Here is a 13,364-nt window from a genome sequence, read left to right as displayed (position 1 = left end):
TCCTAGGGTCTTTCCCTTTTTTTTTTTTTCTGAGACACTGACCATTGCTATGCATTTTTCTATCATTTTTATAAGATGCACCTTCCTACGTGCCAGCCGCCACTCCTAAGTTTTCCCCAGCACACGGCGCGAAAAAAAGAGAACCCATGTGTAGTTTGTGATCTGTGACTGTGTTGCTTTAATCAAGTCTGTCCTTCCTTGACCAGCCGAAACAGTGTTTCATCGAAAACCTACAATTGTGAAACATTCACTCCGTGTGCACTGTAACAAATTTAACTTTTGTTCCTCTTTCGTAACGAGTTTATGGTGAGCCTGTCCTAAGTTCCCAAATTTAAACTGTGTTTTTTTTTACGCTGTGTGGATTGTAAGCTAAATGGTACCGCTCCACATCAGCTTCCAAAAATCGTGTGATCGATCGTTGCAGTGCTTCGTGTAATGAAAGCAACGAAATACGTACCACTGCTGTCCATCTTCTAAACATGATGCAGAAATGCATAGCAATGGTCATTGTCTCAAAAAAAAAAAAAGGAAGGAAAGAAAGTTCTGGGGCTGGGGGATTCGAACCTAGGATTTCTGTTCACGAGTGTGAGGCGGTACTTTGTCACCACGAAGCCAGACTGGATCGCATCTTGAACAGAGGCTTAACAATACGAACACTCGAACGAACAATATCCCAGTGGTAATCTCGTCTGATGTAAATCGCATGAGACCACACGGGAGGCTTTTCCTCCGTGGCACTGGATTTGCATTTCCAAAGGGAACCACATAGCACAACCTCAGGATACACCTGTGGGCGCATCCAACGGGTCTGTACAGTCATCCACTGGCTAAGTCCGCCGGGCCTTTTTTTAGCCTCTGGGCATCGGGTATGTCCGATGTAAAGTCCTTTCATCGGAGAAGGGATTTTATTCCGACGTACCCCAAGATTTTCGAGGTCGGCGAACGTCCGACGTACCTTTCTTTAATTTTCACTTACGTCGGACGTAACTTCTATCATTTACAGGTTAAGCCGGGCGTAACTCAAGACACTGGCTTAAAGTTCTGCCGGACGTAACTTTAGCTTTCAATTCTGGGTTCCGTCGGACGCAACTTTAGTTTTGAATTTTGGGTTACGTCGGACATAACTGGCTTAAAGTTCCGTCGGATGTAACTAGTTTTCAATTTTGGGTTACGTCGAACGTAACTCTAGACACTGCGTTTTTTTATGCTGCAACTTATGGATGTTGCCAAGAAATGACTGGTCGTGCTTGGGAGGGCGTTAAGGTACCAAAGGTGCCACCAAAAGTGTGTAACTTGGAATTATACGCAAGCATGTGCTATGGCAACATTTTGAACATTGGTTCCTGAGGAAAGTTGCGAGCCACCCACCATTTACGCACACAAGACAGTGTACAGAAAGGAAAGGACAGCATGGGAAAGTAGGAGGAAAGCTAAGTGACCAGTGAGAAAAAAAAATTAGCACCAAATTAGTATATAACTAACAATTAAATGGCACAAGGAACAGGGGGAAAAACAAGTCTTACTACGTATACAGGCAGCCACACTTCAGGTCTGTTAGAAGCTTAGAAGCTGTCAAAAGGCATGGCAGAGCATTGATCCTCGAGCAGAGGCATGCAGCCAAAAGGCCAGTCATCTGAGTCGGTCGGTGTCAGGCAGCTGAATCCAAGATGAATGTAGCAGGTCTTCAGGATGTACAATTAGCTGGCCACGTTAGCTTGGCCACAGTTAGTTGGCACTTGCCTTGCCTTAGTGTCTGGTAGCAACAGACAAGTTACATGGTGGCCCAGGGATGCGGTGTTTTAACAGCAGGGGGTGGCCCCGTTGGAATGCCTGGTTTGTGTCAGGTGGCTTTGCCACCATTGCATTACACCCATTCTGTGCACAATACATGCATTTTGCTAGTACATGCTCATCTCCACATGCTTTGTAGTGGGCATACGATGAAAATATTACAGTGCCATCTCTGTGTTCAGAGCTTTAGCTTCCTGTGGCTATGCGAATGGTGCACAGATTGCTCCAGTGCTCTGTAGCTTGGCATGCTACAGAGGCATGCTCCATTGTGCCATCACAACCTGAAAGTCAAGACAGGTACAACATTTGGCACCTCAACTGTTTATTGGCTCGTGCCAAATCTTGGAATCAAAGGCTCTGGATTACTTACTAGGAGTAAAAGCCTTCACTAAAGGCACATCAATGGTTTGCATGAACATCACTGTTGCTTCAGCTAATTGAAGCGTCTCTCTTTTTTCCCCTCTAGGAAACTGCATGGGTGGCTGGGAGATGATAGAAGACACCTGCTTCCTCTACATACCAGGTCCAATGACACACGATGAAGCCAGACAGTTTTGCCAGGTAACCAAAACATAATATCACGAACAAGACAGGTGCACATAGGAAGCATATACTCCTGTAGAACAGTAATTACGAAGCATCGATTTCATGGGCCAAAAATTAACATTTTCCTGCAAAATGCTTATGTGCTAGGGCAGCAATCACTGCCCTTTGTGTTACCCCCATGCTAACTACGTGCACCACACAATTTGAGATAAACTAAATGGCTGAATAAAGCTGCCAAGTGTATCTAGCTTTACAGCCTATTGATGCAACTTGTCCTTATTATTCTTCATCTTGATTGACCCATGCCTTCACTGCTTTTCCCCACATTTCAGCTGGACGCGTCATCAATGCCCTACCTGAAACAGAAGCTAACAAAACTGGTGCAATACATCAGCGCGTGGCAAGAAGAGTTTGACTGGTTCTATGAGCGCATCTGGGTGCAATCCCTGGACATTCCACTGGGCCAGTGCGCTGTTCTTTACCGAGGAAGTGTCTGGGCCCATGACTGCGACGACAGGCTTCCCTTCCTGTGCGAAAGAGGTACGCGCCAAAGTGCTGGGCCGCTCATTCATGAAGGTCGTAGTTGTATGGGACAAAGAAGGGAAGCCCATTCGGCCCTGGGATACTTTCTTGGCATTTTTTTCAAGTTTCCAGTTCAGTGCGTAAGGGCTTATTGAAAGTAACTATGTGGCATGGCAGAAAGGAAAGCTTAGGAGGAGCCCCTAGCTATCCCGTGCGTTGCAAGAAGTGAGTAAAGGCGGAGGTGGTGGCGAGTGTGCGCAAAATACAAGGAAAAAGGGAGGCCTCCTAAGGTGGCATTTCCGGATTTATGAAGAGGGTGGTCAGGTCCTCCGCTAAGCACTTCTTTCCTCCATGTTAAGCAGTGTCTGTCAACTTTACACGTTTAATGCGCTCATTTTTAATATCGCCCTAATGGCTCAAATTTTGCTTACACCAGAAAATGCAACTGGAAACACCAGAAACACCAGAACTTAGCTTTGCAATGAAAAAAAAAGGATTGGTGAAAATGTGGCAACATTATACTGTAGAATCTTGATAAAGGGATATCGCTTAATAAGGGATTGACGCTTAAACGGAACTGTAGCCTGTAAGTTGGTTGGTTTTGTATTCAGATAAAGTAAAAAGGATTTCGGTAATTGGAACTAAAATTTCTGTCTCACCGTGCAAACGGAACCGAAAATGAAACTTCTTGTCAAACCCATGGCCAATACCATCAGCTTTTTCCGGTTCCGAGTGTTTAGTTTTTTATTTCTTTTTTAGCCTCATTGGCCTCGTAAGCCTCGTCTAGTTAGTAGTCAGCCGTGTTAGCGCAACGAATGCAACATCACAGTTCTTGTTCCAGTCGTTTGGTCTTGATTCAAGACGCTGAGGTTACAGGGCTTAGCTCCTGCCGCCTCGTTCATGTCATCGTGGTGCTATTTGTGCTTCATTACCACGTTGCCGTCTTCTATATTCAGTGGCTCGTAAGCACTCGCAAAGTCAAGACCTGAGGCCTGTACACCATGCGCTTATGTTAGAAAAGAAAAAAATCATTCTTGACTTCGAAAGCGGCTCTTTCATGCATTTTCATGCATGTTTTAGGACACAGTGACTACTTGTTGCCAAATAAACTTTGTGACTGTTGTGCCTAAACCTCTTGTATCAGCTACATTCACCTTCCAGTTTTTAGAGTTCCATGACATGCCCTTAGAGTGTGTACGCACATAAATTTGCACTTTTTCACTTCTGTCTCAGTAAACGGAACTCCTGTTAAATGGAACTAATGTTTTCGGTCCCTAAAAGTTCCGTTTATCTAAAGTGTACTGTATATGAGTAAAAAGTAACAAATCTCTTCAAAGTGCCAAAACATCACTTCATAGTGCCAAAGCTGAACACTGAAGGAAAAAAAAGTATTGTAAAATTGCCACCTTTAACATTTCCTGATAGAAAAAAGAGGGGGTTGGGGAAGAAGCTTAAAAATGAACTTTTTCGTGATTTTTCAGGCCTTGATACTGCTAAACATAAAAAGAAACCAGTTAGGAAAATTAAATTTTTTGTTATTTTCAAATTTCAGTATTGCTAGAAAAAAATCACTGAGAGTACTAGGTACTAAGGGGTCTGACTCCTGAGGACTACTAAATTTCAATCAGGACTAAAGATGCATTCAGATGAACATTACATGCTTACTAAATGTGAAGCAGGATCACTGCAGTGCCTTTAGCATGAAGGTGCATTACGAATACTTCTGCCAGCATTAAACAATGAAAACATGGCACTAAACCAGGCTAAGCCGAATGAGGAAGATAGATAACTTGTGCACAAAGTATTCTGAAAATCTGGTAACAACTGTCCCTCTCGCTGCAGCGCAAGAAATTGTGGTGCGAAGCGACTACTGGTACCAGGAGCCGGTTTCCATCACTGCCATGTCCCTACTGGGAGTGCTACTCATTTGTGTGTGCATAATCCTCGGCTTCTGGTGGTGCAAGTCACAAGAGCGTCACAAGCAGCACCTGCAGCGGCAAAACTCCATACGGGCCTCCATTCGTTCCGCCTCCAACCGGTCACTCGACCGAGACGTCTTCTTTTCTGATTACAAACATCGCCTGGAGCGAGCGCTCGCAGACACCCCCACGAGCACACCGCCCCGACTCGTCGCCCACCCGGCTAAGCACAGTGGGAGCACAGACTCGGTGGCCAAGCAGTACACCTACGACCTCGACGACAGCCGCAGCTACGACGATACGGTGCACGAGGTTCGCAATCCTGCCTTGGATTACAGCAGTGACATTGAAGAAAAGTACCCCACCACGGTGCCAGTGGCGAGGAAAGAGGCGGCAGACTTGCAACACCCAACGTTTGACCTCACCTACGAAAACCGAGGGTACATGGACCGCTCTGTCGGTGGCTACGACGACTCGCTAGATGCGTCTCGAGACTGGAGTTCAGGAACCGACTCAACACTTGACATGAAGCGGTCACTGGAGACGCCACAGACTCACCCCATGGACCCATCTGACAACACTTTCAGGGGGCCCGAACCATACCCGCCGGCCCAGTATGCTAACACCGACCACTACTACAGGCGACAACCCCTGGAGACAGCCATGTAGCCCTCGTGGCTGCGTGTAAGCTACCCCTCCGAGGCGTGGGGCCGTCCAAAGAACTCATACGCACCCCTTGTGGCACTGTGACGGTGTATTCACCAGCAGCTGGCGCTTCCAGCTAGACTGACCAACAGTGCACGTGACACCGGTGTTACACAATTGTCGCAAGCTGTGTTGCTGCTGGTCCAGTGACGCCCGCAAAAGCAAAACTCTGACAGTGTTGATCTCATAGCAGAGGCCATATGATTGTAGGAAAAGACATTCAAAAGGCTGTGTAATCAACGTTCATAGCATAGCGCATATTTTTGTACCATTCTGTCCACAACTGCCACCTTGTTGACCAGCTTTGAATATTTGTGTTTTTGTGCGAAAGAGTAGCTTGATGCTCACGTTGAAGTGTGTGTGAGGAGTAAATTGTGGAAAACAAAATAATTAAGACTGGCTTCTTTTTTTGTGTGAGCTGAGCGTAGCATCGATTAAAAAAATACAGCGAATTTGTTTTGGAACCCTGGTTTAGGGCCCACCACATAGATTTTTTTTCCCCTTTCAACTACAGGAAAAATTGCAGCTGCCCTCTTTTTCACAGTGACATTGTTACGTTATTGTGTATTAAAAAACTACCATTGTGTGTGATGGCTGAAAGTACTGCGATGTTTTCCACCGTGTGCTCATTCATAAATGTGTGCTGTCTTGCCTACATGCTCCTCCAGTGCCCAGTATACAAACAAGAACAAGTGCCTTATCACGTCCGTCCACAAAGCTGTCAGTTGGCTGGTTGTTTAACACAGGCGCTTTGCTCCACTGTTTGCTACTTGCTGACCAAAAAATTACTTTTGTGAACTTTTTACGAACTAGCTAGGTTAGCTTTCACAATTTGCCCAATTGTGTCACAAACGTGGTTGAATTCTGTGTGTGATATCTCCATTATAAGCAGCTGCGGTTGCAGTTGATGCTCATGTTACCATGTACAGCAAGAGACGAATGTGAATGTTGTGAATTACAAGGAGTGCTTTTTCTCGATTAATAGTTCATGATGACAACTGCCTGCCTAGTCAGTATTCATGCCAATAGCATTATGCCAGTGCTTATGTTTATAGACCTGCTAAGTTTATCCTTGATTTCTGCGTGCTTTTTATCATTGTACATGCCATGAGCACTACCACCGGTGTGACGAAGTGAAAGTCTTTGGTTCAAAAACAATGCCACGCTATACAAGCAAGTGGTGCAACTTTCCTGTGCCAAGAAAAAAAAAATATATATATATATATAAATATATATATATACACACACACCTTGTGCAGTTTGCCGCATTCTAGGATGTGAATTCATTTTAGATGTCTCATGATGAAACGTACAATTTGACATCTTTCCTGTCTAAATAAATAAACTTTCCTACATTACCCGTCTCGTCTGCTAAAAAAAATATAGGAAAAATAAAAAACAGCCTTAGTGCATGAAAAACAGGCAATGTAAGGCAATGCATGCAACATGAGCAGTCCTACGGTGCTAAAGTTTTAACTGTTTTACTGGTTAGCACACAGTGTGCTTTAGCTGTAAGAGGGTTTACCAGTACAAAAAATAATTTCAAAGGGCATACCTAGTCCATCATATTCAAATTTATATGAAATTTTCAGTAAACTTGGCAGACTTATAAATAAAATGAACGACTTTTCACTGATGGGTTTTCACTTGAAACCATGAGTTTTTACAGCCAGATTAAACCCGCTTAAGCAGGTGAAATAAAAGAAAAATTGAGTGGTTTGTTCATCTTGAGACACTATTAGAAAATGAGAGAAAAGGTAATAAAATTTATCCACAATTTTCCCTGCTTCACATAAAAAGCTCGAGGTTGCTGCACATCGCATAAAATTTGTTACATATAATGACCTAATACAGCATCTGAATATTTGCATGCTTGTTGAAGGGCACTATAAAATTGTGAGCAAAGCAATTACGCCTCTTTTATAATATAAGCACTATAGCTCTCTTCCTTTATAACCTTGATGCAATGAAGTTGAAAAGGGAATGGGAATTTTTTATTATAATTTTTGCCAAATTAGAACTACTGTCTACATGCACCACAATACTACAGAGAAATTTCAGCTACTTCGTTAGGTCCACTACAATTGAACCCCTTTATAAGAGGCGCACACCAGGGAGCAGTTTCTGTCTCTTACATGAGAGGTCTCTCATAAGCAGGGTGCCATGTTTTCACTTACTGATCAACGCCCAGTTCAATGTGGGCTCACTACGACAAAAATAAGCACAAAAGAACACTACAGCATGTTGCAAAAGGTTTATTACAATTCATGTTTTGCTACCACAATTTATGAAGCAGTTCTGAATCTTTCTTTGCTTCATGGCTGTATTTATACTGTTTTTTTCACAACAGCCTCTTCAGGCTTTCTCTTCTTCCACTGTATGCAGAAGAAGAAGCATCGCAGACGTTGAGTCTGACAGCCTGATGAATAGCCACAGTGCACAGCTCCTTCCGCTGTGCACTCTGGCTATTCACCAGGCTCGGGAACTCAGCATCTGCAATGCCTGATTAGGAGCTACGTGATCGGAAGAGGCCACTGCGTACTCTCAGTATTCTTGGCTCGCACAGGCGCCCGCCCACATGTGCAGTCGCACTTGTACGCTTAGTGGTAAGCTTTAACCACTTGTGTACATTGGGTTTCCAATGCCGGCTTCTTGTCGTCGTTTCATAGCTGAGTGAACCACTCTGTGTTTGCTGAAGTTATAATAGTGACTGGACACGGTTAAATAACCGCTTGAACATGTATTGCCACAATCATGGGCTTCCGACGTATGCAAGTAAAAATGTGGGTATGGGCCACCCATTTGAAGCATTTACTCTGCTGATGGATGCGTTGAATGCTGCAACCATTCGAGACGATACTGAAGTAACTTTAGGACTTGGCATAGCATTTTTTGTTTTTTATTTCCTTAAAAAATTCTTGCCGGAACTGCGAAAAACTGTGTGCAATTCCGCAAGCACCTGCTATTGGCTAGAACTTCGTTGCAAGCAAGTGGCACAACCATCCCATTATTATAGCAGGATGCCTTCGCTGATGGGTGCACCATCAGAGAGGCATCAACCCATGGCAACGGCGCTCGTAGCTACCAATGCAATAATCGCAACGTGGGGGGAACAAAAAAAAAACGGTCCTTTGATGTATGGTGACTCCATAATACCGATTCCTTTAATGAATTTCCTGAAGTAGGATATCACTCTAACTATGCTGTGCTGGACCCTAGGTCACCGAAGGTATGCTGCAATTCAAAGGAAAACCTTGTATCCCAGATTCTGTCAAAGGTACAGACAGGGAAGATTTAAACATACGCCAGATTTCTCACTCTTTTCCAAATAGCCTAAATGGATTCTTCTTTGTGACTTCCTTCCTTAAAAACAATCATCAACAGTATTTCTTCTGGTGAAGCACTGATATCCTCGGTGGTTATTCACATGAGAGAAATAAACTATGCTTAATTACAAGACAGCATAAAGCAAATCATGTACACCCTTTGTCAAAATTTTCTAGTCCAATTCTTAGATTCTGGACCACAAAGAATTCACAGAATAAGCTAAACCTTTAAATGTGACAAAATTATTTCATGACAGTAAGAAAAAAAGGTGTTTTCGCTAGCTTTCCGGCATAAAACGTTCAGCCCCGCTCGGGATGTAAGCTTGGACATTGAATTTTTCGCGGCCTGGGCACTTTCGGCTTGGCCTGGAAAATTTTGACAAAGACTGCACATGTTAAAAGCTGAACAAGTACTGAAGAAAAGATACCAAACTTACAGGGTTTATAGGTGCATAGCATTAGAACACACGTATGAATTACATGACTTTTTGTAAGTGCAAGACTGAAGGTCGGCTTATACAGGAGCTCTCCATCTCGCTCCAGTAATCATCAGCATGTTTGTAAATGTTCACAGTCTGCGTGCAATGATTTCTGAGCACACAAACACTGCTAATGGAACAACATTTATTTTAAAAACAGATGTTCAGAAGCTGTGTGATAAAACTCTTGCTGCAGCTTTGCTGCACAGGAACAGGCGGCTAGTAAAAGTGGCTACCTTCACTGAACATGCAGTCACAACAAGACTGAGTTGACCTTTTAGGATAAGTGCACGCTTCCACACAAGTGACCTTACATCAATAAATGCTGGAGATATCAATGCAGCGAAGCATAAAGCATTTTAAAGTCTAAGCGGAAATTCTCGTTTACGCAAAATCACATTACCTGTCTGGGGAACACACAAGGGTTATCACATACCATGCTAGGTACGAGGTGCTACACAAAAGCCGTTGAAATTCACTGTTAGTCAAATTCAAATTCCACTCTTACGCTTTGAAGCAACACCTTGGTGACAAGGCATGCCAGATTGACCTCAACCACCTGATCATATTTAATGTGCCAAAATCTCGACATACAGGAATTCAGATAGCCAAAATTACACATTAACACATATGCTCAGCTGCGTTAAGTGTGTGCATACTTTCTGCTCACATTTCAAGTCTTGCACTGGAATTCGTTAACTGAGGCAAATACACACACTCGCAGGGTTCAAAGGAAACCCTGGACACTCTCATACCCAACAAACAACAACAGTGAAGCCATGTGTGGTGTTTGATAAGCGGCAAACACGCAGCATGCACAAGCCTAATGCACAAGCATGCACAAGCCTCTCTTTGGTCGCAACGTCCACTAGTATTACACCGACTGCTGCCTCACTGAACTGACATCGCTAAAAGTGGTGTGACATCATAACCGGAAATGACGTCACTTACAGTTGTGGTGTAACTCCCAGTTATAATGTCACATCAGCTGAAAGACTGGCATCAGACATCTCACCCATAATGGACACTTTTTGAGCCAGTGACAGTGTTTTTCAAGCTTTCAAACCTCTGACCACCACGCTATGCAGTCGGCTGTCCCTGTATCAATGAAGACGGTGGTGTCAATGAAGACATTTAGCTCTTGAACAATACCTAACGTCAAAGACAGCTACGACGACGACTGTTTTTTGACGGCAGACGATAAAGGACACAAAAGCATATGGAATCCATTGTATAACAGCTCTTCTGTAAAATGAAATAAACTCGAGATCCCCTCTTGGATGGCGCCAAAGGTTTGCAAGCAAGATGACCTGGAGTTCTCACCTATGCCAGGTATATTTACTCCTTTGCCCCCACTCTTGCCTGGTTCCTGGCTCCCAATTACATACACAACTAAAATCACCGGGGGTGGCCTTATCAAGAGTTTGTCTTGTCCTCAGACTCCTGCTGAACCCTCTGGTAGAATAGCAAGCAATGGTCATCCCACTTACTGCCTGGGAGTCATGGCACAAACTTCACTGCAACCTCTTTTACGTTCAGTTCTTCAACAAAAATCTTCTCATGGTTTTGCTCGGGTGGTTCGCCAGAGAGACTCACGAATGAGAACTCGTACCTCAGTTAACATCTCCCTGCATCTTTTTTAGCTCATCCTGCACAACTGCATCCATTTTAACACCAGTGGCAAATGCACTTTTATCTCACGGTCTGTAGCAAACCCTTCATGTGGAAAAAATAGAAGCGCCTGCTACCACCACCAAGTCGGACGAGCAGATGCTGTCAAGCTGCTCTGGGGTACCGAAATGCCCCAAAATTAGTGGTGCCTGCCCATGCCACATAGATAACACCAGGCCCACCTGAAGCTGTGGCGCTAACCTGTTAAATCTGTTTCACACCGGTTGTTTCCTACTGTGTCATTGTAAAACAAAATTTGCTGGGCACAAAACCACAACAAAGAGTAAACATAGCATTAAAAATTCACCGGCTAAAAACATGTGAACACACTTAGCACAAAAACACTAAGTGCACTGGTTCACAAAAGATTTGTAAAGTTGCTGCTAGTTGTGTATGGTACCCTGGTACTAGCACTCTTTGTGTACAACACAATTTTTTCATACCTTTCAACAGTTCCTCACAATGCAAGAATGACTAACAAAGCAATCTGTCAGTGATACCCTTGCACAACTCAAGCTGACTTGCAAAAGAAGAAAAATCAATGAAGGCAATACCTAGCTTGCACGTGGCACTGTTGAACAATTTTGTATGGTTTGTAGGCATCACAATTAAATATCTCACCATTCTCGCAGCATCAGTTTTTTAACACTACAGGCTTTCCAGAACGGTCTTTTCAAAATGCAAGAAACACCAATAGAGCACAACGCTGCCGTAGCTGGCAGAGTGTACAAGGAATTTAGAATGCACATCTCTACGCAACCTGAGGGAAGATTGCATAGGCTGATTACTGCATGGGAGAAGCCACTACAATTACTCAAAAATACACATTGCTAAAAGAAATTGCTGCAACAATTGTTTCTGTAAAATTCATTACAAAACAGTACACAATGTCAAAAGTACTAAAATAACTACGCATAAATGCAAAATTATTTTACTATAAAGGAAAAAAGAAAAAGGCAGTTTCTGCCTAATCTTAAATGCCCACAACAATGCAACACAGTCATGTATACCTCAATAATGTGGCAAAATGCACATTATAATATCAAAATACTAGACTAGAAAAATAGTATGCACATGGCACACCAACTCCAGGCGGCCATATAACCTTTGTTCCCTAAATGCTATGCATAAAATAAGTAAAATATACGCATGCACTATCAGCTTCAAGACAAAGCATGAAGATTTTAACAGCACTATTGTATATAGGAGTTGCTGTTTTAGATAACAGTCTCGGAACTCGAGAACAGATGCTTGGCATCGGTGGCCTTACCGGCGATGACCACAGTGTCAGATGAGGTTCCCTCGCACGACACCTGACCAGTCTTTGGCTCTTGTTCGGCTAGCTGCCGCAGAAAGGTGCGGCTCGACAGCTCGGGCAGCTTGAATGGGGCGCTCTGTGAGGGCACCACCACATTGTCGGCACTGCTGGTGCCCGGCTCGTCGGGCTGCGCCGAGGGCGCCGAGTTGCGGCGCGCCTTGAATTCACCCCCATCTGGGGACCTTCCCGAGGAGGAAGAGAGGGGCGTGAGGGCGGTTGCCGTGCTCGAACACTCAGTCACACCGTCCGCACTGCTCTTGAGTGCCGTCAGGGAGAGTGACGAGGTGGATTTGCCCCCGTCCGTCCTGCGCTCCTCCGGATCGACATCGGACCGCTCGTCCACAGAGAACTGGCGCTCAATGTTGAACCTCCTACTGCCCCGTGGAAGCTTAAAAGGCTGAATGAACTCCCTTTCTCTCCGTAACGAGCTTTCCGCGTCCCGCGAGGACATTGTCGCGAGGAACATGGGGCGCGCCACCTCGATCAGCGGGGCACTCTCATCCTCCGCTCCGTCGTTGGGGAGGGCCTCCAGCTGGTGTCGCTCCCGCTGGTGGTCGGCCAGGCCCAGGCCCTTCCAGTGGTCGATGAGGCTGCTCTCGGCGGGGTCCCGGGACAGGCTGCCCCGGCGGGACGACACGCCTTCCTGGGCCACCACCGAGTCGAGGTGCTTGTTGCGAGGCTTCTGGCTGGCCGCATCCCACTTGCTCATGAACGAGGCACTGTCAAACGACCCCGGTGGGGGGGCGTTGGGGCTGGACGCAATCGAAGGTGGTGCCGACACGCCGTAGCTCTCCAGCGGCAGGTCTGCGCTGCAGTACACCGTAGGGCTCGGGCCTTGAACGCCCCACTCGTAGTCCGGAACCGAGGCCGACAGGGGCGAGTAGCTGCGTAGCAGTAGAGTGCGTGCAGGCCCATCAGAATAAAAAGTGCGTCCCTTCCCTGCTCACGCTGCTGCTGTAGCAAAGGCAGTACAGAAAGTGTGCTACGCCATACATGTGAGGCAAAACCTTGCCTGCATTTCCCGCTGCAGTGACACGGACATCATTTGCTGCAAAGGACCTTACAGAAGACCTGTACCAATGCACAG

General features: G+C 45.0%; 2 protein-coding genes across 4 annotated transcripts in view; one reads left to right on the top strand and one right to left on the bottom strand.

Moving 5' to 3' along the window:
- Window positions 1-6,838, top strand: part of Bark (C-type lectin domain-containing protein bark beetle) — a 121,274-nt gene extending 114,436 nt beyond the window's left edge. For both annotated transcript variants that reach the window (XM_077686478.1, XM_077686479.1), the window contains 3 exons: window positions 2,258-2,352; window positions 2,670-2,877; window positions 4,702-6,838. In XM_077686478.1, coding sequence (XP_077542604.1) covers window positions 2,258-2,352; window positions 2,670-2,877; window positions 4,702-5,447 — 1,049 coding nt within the window. In that variant the 3' untranslated portion in view covers window positions 5,448-6,838. The remainder of the gene's footprint in view (window positions 1-2,257; window positions 2,353-2,669; window positions 2,878-4,701) is intronic.
- Window positions 6,839-8,400: 1,562 nt separating this feature from the next.
- Window positions 8,401-13,364, bottom strand: part of Arms (Ankyrin repeat-rich membrane spanning) — a 72,846-nt gene continuing 67,882 nt past the window's right edge. For both annotated transcript variants that reach the window (XM_077686480.1, XM_077686481.1), the window contains exon 27: window positions 8,401-13,161. In XM_077686480.1, coding sequence (XP_077542606.1) covers window positions 12,177-13,161 — 985 coding nt within the window. In that variant the 3' untranslated portion in view covers window positions 8,401-12,176. The remainder of the gene's footprint in view (window positions 13,162-13,364) is intronic.

The sequence above is a fragment of the Haemaphysalis longicornis genome, unplaced genomic scaffold, assembly GCF_048455015.1.
Source record: "Haemaphysalis longicornis isolate Haplotype H1 unplaced genomic scaffold, Haemaphysalis longicornis Haplotype H1 scaffold_1, whole genome shotgun sequence".
NCBI classification, from domain to species: domain Eukaryota; kingdom Metazoa; phylum Arthropoda; class Arachnida; order Ixodida; family Ixodidae; genus Haemaphysalis; species Haemaphysalis longicornis.
Note: the sequence above shows the minus strand (reverse complement) of the source record. Positions and strands in the feature narration are given on the sequence as shown.